At 42.7% G+C, this 12,634-nt stretch overlaps 1 protein-coding gene across 1 annotated transcript in view; it reads left to right on the forward strand.

Moving 5' to 3' along the window:
* Positions 1–935: 935 nt before the first annotated feature.
* Positions 936–12,634, forward strand: part of grin2aa (glutamate receptor, ionotropic, N-methyl D-aspartate 2A, a) — an 87,201-nt gene continuing 75,502 nt past the window's right edge. Inside the window, exon 1 of the mRNA XM_068749426.1 lies at positions 936–1,433. Coding sequence (XP_068605527.1) covers positions 936–1,433 — 498 coding nt within the window. The remainder of the gene's footprint in view (positions 1,434–12,634) is intronic.

The raw sequence follows: 12,634 nt of genomic DNA on the forward strand, positions 1-12,634 counted from the left end.
TCTGAGAGTCGATTTTAATCACGGTCTCATATTCACATGTTAACAAATTAATGTATAATTGCACAATGTTAAACACACAAGCATTTATTTTGAATGAGGAAACCGTCCTCCAACCTTCTGCCTCCCCTGCTTGAGTGGCACCCCAACCTATTTATAGCCCCCCACACACTCATTTATAGCAGTCAGTTGTTTTCAGCCTTTGTGTGAATTGTCTCTTACTTCCACCTGGGAACAAAATGATTTCTGTGTGTCTTCAGGGTTGTGATGTGAATGATTTTATTTATTTATAATAAATACAGGTGAAGCTCAGCTTCAGAATTACAGGACAAACACAAATGTTATTATCTTTCTATTGGACAGTTTATAAAATCATCCATGACAATATTTACACCCGTTTTATAGCTTTCGATTTTTTTTGTCTGTATGCAAATGTCATTTACTGCCAAACCACTGATACATTGATGCTAGCAGGATGTTAACATGATGTTTAAACAGCCTTTATTCCCTGTGAGCAACCTGCAAACAGAGTGTCCAAATGTCCAATATAACGTCTGTGTCAACATGATTCGATTCTAATATGAGCATGCTAAGAATGAGGGGATGTGTGATCAGTCAGAACACACACACACACACACTTGAACGATCCTGACAGTTATGGCCACTGAGTATATATCTTTTTTGTCACCTTCTCTTTCTCTCACCCTCTGCGAAGGCCAATTTGCTCCACAAACAATTTATGTATTCTGCAAGTCACTGAGAAGAAATTAAATGAACAAGATTCAACCTGAATGTTGGGGATTAAAGAGCTGTGCATTAACAATTTATCTCACCTGTCTTTTCTTTTTCTCTTCCATTATCCTTCCACACTCCCCCCCCTCCCCCCTATCTCCTTCTCCCTCTTTGACTTCTGTTCTGTTTTCCCTCATCCTCATCCCATGCAGGGGATGAAGTGGTTTGGCAGAATGTCCCTCAGCAGCAAAAGGAGTAAGAGGAGGAGTAGAAGGAGCAGCAGCTGCAGCGGCAGTAGTAGTGTGCTGCCGTCTTTGGCCATCCTGGTAGCGGTGACCCTGATCGCAGACCCGGTGGCGACTCAGAAACAGAGAACTGGTGCCTCGGAAAAAGTGCCGGTCCTGAACATTGCCGTCATTCTGGGACGCACGCGCTATATCTCCGACCGGGACATTCGGGCGCTGTGGAGCAAGGAGGACCCCATTGATGTCAACGTGGTCACACTGCTGGTCAATGAGACCGACCCAAAAAGCATCATCACTCACATGTGCGACCTGATGTCTGGGACAAAGATCCACGGTGTGGTGTTTGGGGATGGCACCGACCAGGAGGCCATCGCCCAGATTTTGGATTTTATGTCCTCGCAGACACTCATCCCCATCCTGGGCATCCACGGCGGGTCGTCCATGATCATGGCTGATAAGGTATGGAACAGTGTATGATGGATCATCCGTGTGCATGTGCTGATTGCTGGACTACATGTAGGACGGGTGTGGAGGAGACATAAAGATAAGGGGTTGACATAAGATAATTCCATATTTACTGGTTTGGCAATGGCTCTGGCTTTGCATCTCTGCTGAACCGAGAAAGTTAAACTCACACTCACCTTCCATTTTCTAGCTATAAGCCTGTTGAGGTTTGTGAAACTCTCTCAATATCTCATCGTTCTATAAAACTGTAAGGGGGGGCCTTGAGGTTTAGCTCAAATATCAGTTTAGCTGACAGGTAAAGAAGCAGTTTGGTATCGATGGGAGACGATGTGGAAGAAGTCGAGCGAAAAGGAGAATGAGATCTGCAGAGCAATGTTGCAGGGTTTGGTGGAAGACTATATTAAAAGCATGGTGGAGAACAGGAGGGAGGGGGGAAGTAGAATGAATGACTAAATGAGGAATATATGAATAAATATAGAAGGAGTGGGTGTTGAACTGTTCGGCTAACGATGACTGTGCAGTGTTGGACTGTAAAGTCTCCATTCATGGTGCAGGATTCCTTCAGAGAAGAGGGAGCCAATCAGGAGTCCTGATTGGATCTCAGATTTCAACCCTTGCCTGCCAATCCCTTCAAATCATGGTGAGAATAAGAGAACAGCGGATGACGCTGTGGTTTCGTAGCTCACGTTGTGAATGTGAGCTACAACGATGAGATCCTTATCGAGGTTGTATCAAGCACCTGCTAACCTGATAGTTAGCCAATCTGTATTTAAATATGCTACTTTGTCATTGGGGAAGATCTCCGGAAGGACAGATTTCTTTTATTAGCAAATGACATAAAGAGAAAAAAGGCATTGTCAGAAATGCTGACAAACGTAACGCCATAATGCCTTCGAGCCATTTTTGATTTCACATTCTTCTAGCTTCATTCCCTTTGTCTTTTTGGATTTTAGTTCCCTCTTCTGAAGGAGAACATTGTTTTTCAGAGATGCTATCTTTGTCTTCAAGATCTGCCAGTCCTAAAAAATCACAACATTTTGGCTCCAGTAGTGCTGAAGGAATCGCATTGCAGACCATAAAACAATTTCTTTATCTGGTGGTCCAGAAGATTTACCGCAAAATCCAGCCCGTCACTCACGGTTTTAAAAGCCAGCAGTCCAGGGTTTGGAGAGGCACCAGAACCGCTCAGCAATGATCTTGTCTGTTTACAGTAAACATACAATTGTCTTAAAGTCACCGCAGTGATGGTTTATCGATTCTGTAATACTGCACGTGGTGCATTCATGGGGAAGTGGAGGATGACAAGAAAGGGTAGGAGGTGAGTGTTGCAGCAAAGGAGGAGGAGATGGGAAACAGAGGAATGATGGGGGTGAGGGATAAACCTGCAGTTTGACCAGAGGCAAGGCAGAGAGGACGGGAATTACACAATGCCTTGATTGGCACCTGCCACACACCACCTGTTCCGGCAGCAGGCACGCACACACACACACACACACACACACGTACACACTCACACACACAGACACAGACACCCCTGTTCCCTGTCTGCCGGTGCCATTGAACAGAAGCCATTCAGCCCCTTGACAGCAGGAGGGTTTCCTCTGCAGGAACAGATAAGGAGACATTTGTCTTGACCACCACTTTGTCTTGTCTGTGTTTTACTTCTAAAATTATCCCGCTTGCCAGACTCAAGTGATCCTCACACTGTGTCAAACTGTCCGTCGCTCCCCACAATGGAGACTTTTTTAGTTTCAAGACACATTGTTGGAGCCAATCTTATCAATATGTCAATACTTTACATTTTCTGAATATATTTATATACCGGGGTATATATATATACTGTATATATATTTTATCTAAGAGCAGTCAATATGCTCCGCTGGTTTGTTGTACTCATTCCACAGTCACACCACTTAGCAGTTACAGTTAAACCCAATTATTTTGCCTGATTGCCAGCAAAAGTCTTCTTTTTCCTTCACTTTTCCCAGATTTGTTTCCATGTTTGAGGTTTCACTGGAGATCGTAACTCGATATGCTTGTGTTTTGTTGTGCTGAAGGGAAACCTGAATAAGGTTTGAGCGGCACCGACTGTTCCTCCTATCTGTTGATGAGCATCATGGAGCAGGAGAGATGACATGACCAGATGAACTGACAATTAGGAGCAGAATCACACAGATGTAAATACACAGACTAACGAGACGACGAGAAACCGGTGGACACAGTCAGACAATCACACAGCAGGCAGGTAAAGAGCAGGCAGAGCAGGCATCAGACATGAAAGTAACGGAGCGCACACACAGAGAGGAAAACACACTAAATAACAAACGCAATCCAAAATGAATGCATACATTGAATTAATTTAACCCATATGTGAAGAATAAGCCTTTAAACCTATGCAGAAGACAATTTCAATCACTTGGTGATATTGCCTTTAATTTTCCTGAATATCTTCAAATTTCTCTTTTTTTCCCAAATGAATTTTCCCAAATCTGACTCATTTCTATATTTTATCTCGAATGTAGCTTATTATTTCATCTGTTTGTCTTAAGGTTCCATGACTTTTTCCCACACATGGAATCTGAACACACAAAACGCATTTTGGGAATGTTTTTGTTAAAATAATAAACCTCATGGGAACCAGACCCAGTTGTCCATTGTCGCGAACAACTTTGTCACACACTTCTGGTATACAAAGCTTTTTTGGAGCCTTGATCACAGTTCATTCTGTTGCAGCACAATGGCAAAGAGACACGATCTCAGGACAACGGCGCCTACTGGCCATTAGTAACAGATGGAGGTTCATATTTCTGCAGAGACCTGAGTAGATTAAATGATTAAACGCAACATTAGTTGATAATATATGTATTATTGTGGATTTATTGTCAGCTAGAGGTAATTTTTGATCTGGAATGCTAAACGAGTTCAGAATCAGCAGGGTTAATGAATCATCATCAATTTAAACTATCCATCATTAATACTATATATTAATATACTAATACAAATCATTAGTTCCCTCCCTGCAGTTATATTTTCAGTCCTATGGACTGGATGACTGGGATTGCACCACAGTCCTTCTGACGCATGTCTTTATCTCTGCATACTGAAATAAGAGTATATAATTTATTGTATGAATCAAACTCAAGGTTTCACCTTTATATTCTGTGTATATTCTGGGATTTTTCTGGTGTATCCTGTCCCTCCAGGGTTTATACAGTTTCTTCACTCCCCCCCCCCCCCCCCCCTCCTCTTCTGTAGGTTAAGGTTTATACGGTTACCCTCTGGGATGTCGTTCTGCCGCCTTGTTCCATCCAGTTTTCCTCTAATCCTCATGTGAAATTTGAGGAAAAGCTCGCCTGCAATGAATATTCCTTGTAAGACCCTCAGTGTGTTTGCCTATTCACGATTATGGCTCATACTTGTGTGTGCGTAGATGTGTGAAACCTCCTAGTGTATATATGCTTTCATGCATAATGTCGGTATTTTTCGCTGATGACTTCCAGTCCAATCCATTTCCATGTCAAACACTAGAGAGTGCAGCATCAAAGAGCTTCCCCATTTATAAAGCTACGCTGTTTAGGCCCAGGTTTCCTTTCTTCTACGCTTCTATTCTTCATCTTTAAGCCGTTGCTCAGCCCAGCTCTTCATCATTCTCTCTCGTCTTTCATTTTGCTTGTGAATTAGATAAATGTTGCAGTGTCTCCCCACGTCAGTCCCTCCTTTACATCTCTCAGGCGTCGTTGAAAGATGCAGCACTTGCCCATATTGAAAAGAAATACAAATACATTATAGATTAAGAAAATAAATGCCTCTCCCTTCTGCATTCTCAACAACTCAGCTTGGAGGTTTGGAGGTGGCGCTTTGGCAGCTCCTGTTCTTCACACTTTTTTGTCTTTGTTGTGATTTTTCTCTGCTTTCACTTGCATCGACCTTTTAAGCCGTGTGATTTCCTTTCCTAATGTAATCACATCTGGAGATGTTGATTGGCTTCATAGAATGTAATTCTCATGCTAAATGGTTATCGACTAACTGTGTGGTCGGCAATGACACCAGGATGACGTCGATCATGCATCTCCCTTGTCTTTGTTAGCTTCCATTCTAACTATTCCTATTAACACGTTCATTCAATCCCAATCGGTGGCTTCTCTTTGCTTTAGAGGATGTGTTAGAGGATGAATAGAGTCCTGGTCTACATTAATTTCAGTTGCGTATACGCAGAGTAATTATTCAGGAATGCTTCGAATGCGTTCATGTTTGTTCTTTGACACCTCCATCTAAACAAACAAATTAATTTATTCATAATAAAGACGATCCTGAACATAATGTGTTATTTTCATAGTTCTGCTGCTACTGTATCAGCCACTGTCACTTAATGCTGCCAATTAACAGAGTAAATAATGATGCATGCCCACTCATTAACGGCGCACACTGCAAGTGTGATTTTGTCATTTATTGCGAATTAGCCACACTTGTGGATAGACGGTGCCCGCACGGGGCTGTTTTTGACAAACTGGGATATAGTGATAAAATGGGAAACCCCTGGATTATGTTTATTAAATTTATGCAGTTTTAATGCAGTAAAATCTATTAGGGCAGCACGGTGGCGCAGTGGTAAGCGCTGTTGCCTCACAGCAAGGAGTTTACACGTTCTCCAAGTGTCTGCGTGAATTTTCTCCGGGTTCTCCGGCTTCCTCCCACCACCAAAAACTTGCAACTTAGGTTAATTGGTTGCGTTAAATTATCTGTAGGTGTGTGTGTGTGAATGATTCTCTGTCTGTGGCACTGCAATGAACTGGCGGCTTCTCCGGGGTGTACCCCGCCTCTCGCCCGTACACTGCTGGGATAGAATCCAGCACGACCCGTGACCCGATTACAGATAGTGGTGAGGAAAATGGATGGAAGAATAACGTTCATTAGTATTTAAAGCATTTTTACATATGGTTTGAAGAAACCACATGCACCCAATATAACTGCCTCCATTAATGTTGTAGATGCAAATGTGTGTGTGTTATTGTCATCAAATCATTCATCTCTGATGTCTCCCCTCAGGCAGTATAATTACACACGCACATAAACACAAGCACTGTGATGTTTGCTGCTTGTGTCAAACAGCAAACATGGAGTCAGGGATGGCGAGAATGGATCGAAATATCATTTTATGACATCATTTATGAGTTTGTCCCACTCCCGTGTGGGAGATGTTTGTTTTTGTTTGGCTGAAATCACAGTGTCATTTAATGAGGCCGTCTTCAGACTGATAACCCACGGGGCACACTGCACTGCCAGACGCCTCACTAATGTATTCGCTCCGGTACTGTATGCGTCTGCTGCTGCTTTATCAATATATTGCCTACAAGGGCAATCTGTATGTTCGTGTGTGTAGGCGTAGACTGTGATAATGACATCACTAGGGTGTTGTCAAACATCCGATTGCCTTGTCCTGAGAATTTGCACGTTAACACTTGGTAGCCCTCCTTGTTTAGAGGCGTTTGCGTGCATGCAGAGCCCCTGTAAATTGAAAATAGTGTGTGTGTGTGTGTGTAGCTACTGTACGTGAAAGTGTGTTATTCTTCCAATAGCTGGATGCAGCCGTCTCAGGGATGAGGAATGGCCGCTCACTTTTCATAGGGAATCGATTTGAATATGTGGTACCCGAGCAAATAGAGCTGTTAGCTCTCTTTATGAGTAAACTTTCCTTTTTCCTTTTTCTTCGCCCACTTCTTTGCGCCTCTCCCCGGTGACATCTGTTCCAAAGTGCAGAAAAGTTTGTGTTGGTGCTGCACAGCTTCTCGCTGTCTGGGACCATCTCATTTCCGTTTATTTCCTGCTCCCTCCTCCTTCTCACAGTTTTTGCAGCAGAATGCTCACAAGCCATCGTGGATCTCTCCCACTGCTGCTCTTGCAGAGTGTTGTCACCTAAGCTGCCTCAGACACACACACTCGCATTACTTATTAGTCCCCCGGGTGCTTCAACCTTCTGCTGCTAAATATTCTTCATCACTTTTGCTGAAGCTCGTCGTGATAGATAGTCTAATCGTGTTCTGTTAATGCTCAATGACGGCTTGCCTTGCAGCGATTGATCAGGCACCCTCCCAGCGTGACACTGATACTATAACACCGCTTTGTTTGGTGCTGGTCCATTATTACAGTGAGAGTGTTTCTGTGTGTATCAGCTCAGATCTTCTGTCAAACCACAGTGTCAATCTAAGGACAAATAAACAGCAGCATAGCTAACATCAGGCTGATCCTCTTGGCTGTTTGTCCACTGTGTGCGTTCCAGTTTTGGCGCACCGCGGGTGCAATCTTGGATGGGTGTTTCTATCTTCGCTCTGTATTTCTTGCTTATTAACCCAAGCATCTCCACAGTAAATTGATTTTCTGATCTTCTCCACTCCGCCATAAGCCGACAGAAATGCCCCCCAATAAATAGAGCGTAAGCTCGGCGACTGTGAGAAAGATGCACGCAGAGAATAACTTGCACCATCACAGCGTTGGAGGAAAGAACTTTTGTCATCTAAAGCTTAAGTCTGACTAATATAAAGATAACATGTGCATGCCATTGCTCGCTGTGAAAATCTTGTCACGCTTCGTCTTTGTGTCACTAGGAAATGGCATAATGTCAAAGAAAAACAGGCAGCAACAACCATTTTCTCATTCCAGGATGTTGAAATTGCTTTAATAAATGATCTCTTTTTGGTTTCAAGATAAGGCATCTCTTGGCTTCTTAATTCTTGGAATAAACTGCTAACCATTTCATTATGATTGACATCTTATTAACGAGACACATCCTTCAGGAGGACTTCTCGATCACAGTTATGGTGACGGAGGAGAGGAGACTGTATAATCACCACCTACTGTCACTCATGCTCTTGAGATACACACCAGTAAAAATCAACTAACTTTACCCTCAGGCATGTTGATCTGATAGCTTATTTATGTTTACATGAATATCTAACTCTAGATGCATTGCACTATTGATTTCAATTAGCCAACAGATGATTAGTTAAGGAGTGTAAGGAGTTAAATAAAATAAAAAATAGTTATTTAACAACATGTTAAGGAGTAGTTACATTTATTTTAAATTAAATGACATTACATTTACTTACATTTTTACTGTGTTACGGTTTACATTTGGCCTTTGGAGGGCAAACATAATGCTAATGTGACCCTTGGAGAAAATGAATTTGACACCCCTGCACTACGCCACCGATCACATACAAAAAATAGAAATCCTAGAATATAAATAAAATAGCCCAGTAAATCCAAAATATGTATAAAAATCAGCAGCAGAACAATAAAGCAAATGGCATGCCTTGATTTACAGCTCTGAATATTAGCACTGCAATAAAATAATAGAGCAAGACTGCATTAAGCTTTTAACAGGGGCATTGGATCAAGTAGGCTAATCTGTATTAATGTGCATCTGTGTGAGAGGCCATTTATTCAAGGGTCTGTTTCCACACGATGCTAAAACAGTTCCGTTTCACTTTAGTCCACATCCAAAACTCGTAATTAGCCAGTGGCACAATTAATGCATTTATATTTTGTAATATGTTTACTGGGAAACTTTATGATGTTATAGATCTATGTTTCAGTGGAAAATGTATTTTTACTCAGCTGGTTTTATCGACGTAATGAAGTCAGTTGTTTTCTTTCTTTTTTAGAATTTGTAACTTGGCCTGTGTGAGTTTTCTATCAGGTTACACAATCTAGCTGTTAGTTCCTCAGGCTTAGAGCAATCAGGGTGGCGACCGTGGGAGGTCAACTGTTCAGGGCTCAACATCGAGAGGGAAGCGGCATCTTAAATATGCAGCCAGTTATTAGCAGGCTTTAATGAGGGCAGTGCGGCTTCATTATGCTGAGCAGAACAACACATTCATTCACTGATTGTCTGTGCTCTCATTGCATATCTTTCTCTGGTGCCATGGAGTCATGTGACTGCCGGTGAAGCCCATTCTGCAGGCATTCTTCAGTAGTGATGTTGTTTTAAACTGCATTAGAATGTGTTCCCTTGAATCAGCCTTCATCTTTGGATTAAGAATTGACTGTGCAGGGAGGTCAGACAACAGTCACTTGTTATAAGTTTGATCTCATTCGTCCAGCCTTCCCATTCCTTTATCCTTATCTCGGGAAAAGAGGGTATGAAAAAGCAGAAGAGAGGGGTGCTAGATAGGGCAGGAGGTGTCGTGTTGTGATTTTTAAAAGAAACTATTTAAATAGGTCAAACTCGTGAAAAAACTGCACCGACTAGAGGGCAGCACATGCTCAAACCGGGTCTTCCCTACAAACCTTTTCACTTTTCTTTTCCCATCTGCATTCCCTCATCTGCATTCTCCATTTAATCTTGAAAGCCAATCTCTCCTCCCTTCCCTCTTTCTTCTCCCGTCGCAGTCCTGTGAAGTGTTTGAAGATTCAACTGAGAGATTTCTGCTCGTATCTCTCACAGCCACGTCGAAAGGAGTTGGCAACGATTGCACCTCTACCCCCTCCTTGCTTCATATGCGCACATGCACATAAGTGTGATTACATGCAGCACTTAACAAAGCCATGTCCCTCTTCCTCCTCCTTTAGGTTTTGGGAACAGAGTGTTTTATTCTGTTGCTTTGCTTTTCCCACCGTTTCTTTCCTTCTACTCCATGTATTTCTGATTTAAACAGCACACACACACACACTCTTGTAATGTTGTTGCCGGATTACACTGCAGTGTCTGCAGTGAAGGAGCACAATCGCATTAGAAGAGGCTTGGCTTTGGCTTCTCCTGCCTCCTCGCTGAGAGGAGCTGCTCCACTGTAGCAACACAATTCCATTAAAGTGGACCAATAAAGACTCTCCCCTAGCATTAGCGTAGCATAGCCTAGCCCAACTCTGCACCATGCTGAGGGCACTGAGCTGTGCTAAAAGACAGGGAACCAAGAGATGCAGGCAGTGAGGAGAGTGACATGAATTAAATATCCCTGCGCTGAGCCTCTTCCTTGTTTCACTTGTCGTTCTATTATGATGGAAAGCCTCGTGGAGCATGAAGCCAACTTTAATTGTCCTGAAGCAGGGGCTAGATGGGCACAGAGATGGATGGATGGATGGATGGGTGGACAAGAAAAGGGATTGATTTGTTGATTGAATACCCCCCCATGCGAAGTGAACAGGCTGCAAGCACTGTGGTGGCATTATTCACGTTTTATTGGTGCACTTGGTTTATTTGTCTCTCTCTGCCACTCTCACTCACTTTTTCAGTAATATACAAACGGCACGTTGCTCTTAAAGCCTCAGCTTGGGAAAAAAAAAAAAAAAAAAGGAATGCTGCCTCACATTTTCATAACATTAAAGACAACTTAGGAGGTCTTGTCAAGCCTGACAAGAAACTGGGAAAGGGCTGGCTTCCCACTGCCTCCTGAAAGCCACACGCATGCTTTTACCCCTCTAGACCTGAAAGTAACCTATTATTTTGCAGGATGTGTAATTTAACGTGTCGCACCAACGTTTTGCAACAATGTTTAAAGTATGAAGCATACACTGCATCTTGTGCGTGAAAATGTCGTGGACGTGGTTTCGAATAAGTCAGAGTGACAGCTACACGACTCCTGAGTATTCTGCGAGAAGCCGTCGTGCAGTAGCTTATAATGTAGGCTTCGGTGACTACGAGCATGTCCCTCTTCATCTTGGTCTTCACAGTCTAAATGCTGCAGTGGATGCCTTTTTTTTTTGGAGAGAACTATTTTTAGTTTTCAGGTCATTTGCAACTTGTCTCAGCACTCTCGGCTCCTTTAACTGCCGAGTCCTCAATATGAAGTCCTAAAAGTGTCACGTCGCATCATATAACTGATGCAGTGCAGTGAGCTCTCTCGGTTTTTGATTGTAACTTTGTGGATTTGGCTGACTTCAAAGATTTAGGGAAGACAACGGGGCCAACGAGAGATTGACTCAACAGAATTCTGCTAGGAAAAACCACTGAAAGGCAATGAGAGAGAGAAAGAGAGAGCGAGAGCTTTTAAATAAGCGTTTTTTAATAACCCTGATAATGTGGTTATTATTGAAAAGGTTTTCTCCTAGACGTTTTTTTAATGTCAGTGCTGTGCAATCTTAGTTAAGGTGATAAAGCTCTTTGGACCTAAACCCTTGACTGTTTAACTAGTCTTCTGCAGGGCTGCTCTGGAGCTATGAAGGGCTCTTTTACGCCAGAAAGTCCAGACCATGTTTCAAGTGGTATTACATTGCAATTTTCCAAACGCTCTCAAGATCATCATCTATGTGTCTGCAGCGCACTACACTTGATGCCTGAATATCCAGAATGCTGTCTAAGTCATTAGAAGAGACTCCTTACTTGTAGTTGGAGCACTTTAGATTTTTTTTTTTTTTACATTCACGTATCATTCCTACCCAAGGTTTTCGATTTCTTCATGGACCCATTTTTTAACTATTTCTGTCTGTTTTTCCCTTTTAATTTGTTTGCGGTGATGGTAACCTGCTGTAACTTCCTGTGATTGGTTCCCACCATCCAAGGAAGAACTTTCACATTGCAAATGAACTGAACCATATGGTTATCATCGCGTTGCAGTAAAAGTGTTGTCTATTTACGCACCCTTCACAAATGGTGGAATTAGCCCATCAAAATGAATCGACACACAAGAACTCCAGCTGTGCACTATGAAATCAAAACAGCGAGCTGAAGGATGCTAAGCTGCTCCTCATAGCTTCTTTACTGGTGCCTTTCACACTACATGTATCCATTTCAGTCTTCAAATATTCATTAGTGCAGCTTCCACAGTTGTCCTGACATAATTATTTATATGGTGCACGGTGCGTTCCGCACGGGAGCATGTGAACACTTGGAAGTCCACATCTGGAATGGATCTTAATATGCTATATTTTAGCATCTGTTCCTCTATGTTTGAGTTAACTGTTCTTTCCCCGCAGCTAAATGTCTCAGCGATGTCTTGTTCTCTGTCCCTCCCCTCTTATCCTCTCCCTTGCCGTCCATCTTATACAGCCTTTGTTGAAGTTAAAAATAGCTGAAGTATACCCTAGAAAGAGAAAGGGAGGGAAGACGGATGGGGTGAGGTGGGGGTGAGGGGTTGAGGCTGCAGGGAGCGTTTCAAGATCAACATTTACAAATGGGTCTGCGGCGTTAGCCTGGGCTCCTGGGAACGGCGACTGTTAGGTCAGCGAGCCCTGAGGGGAGCAGGGAAATTGAGTTTTTACCT

Source organism: Brachionichthys hirsutus, chromosome 16, assembly GCF_040956055.1.
Source record: "Brachionichthys hirsutus isolate HB-005 chromosome 16, CSIRO-AGI_Bhir_v1, whole genome shotgun sequence".
In the NCBI taxonomy this organism is placed as follows: domain Eukaryota; kingdom Metazoa; phylum Chordata; class Actinopteri; order Lophiiformes; family Brachionichthyidae; genus Brachionichthys; species Brachionichthys hirsutus.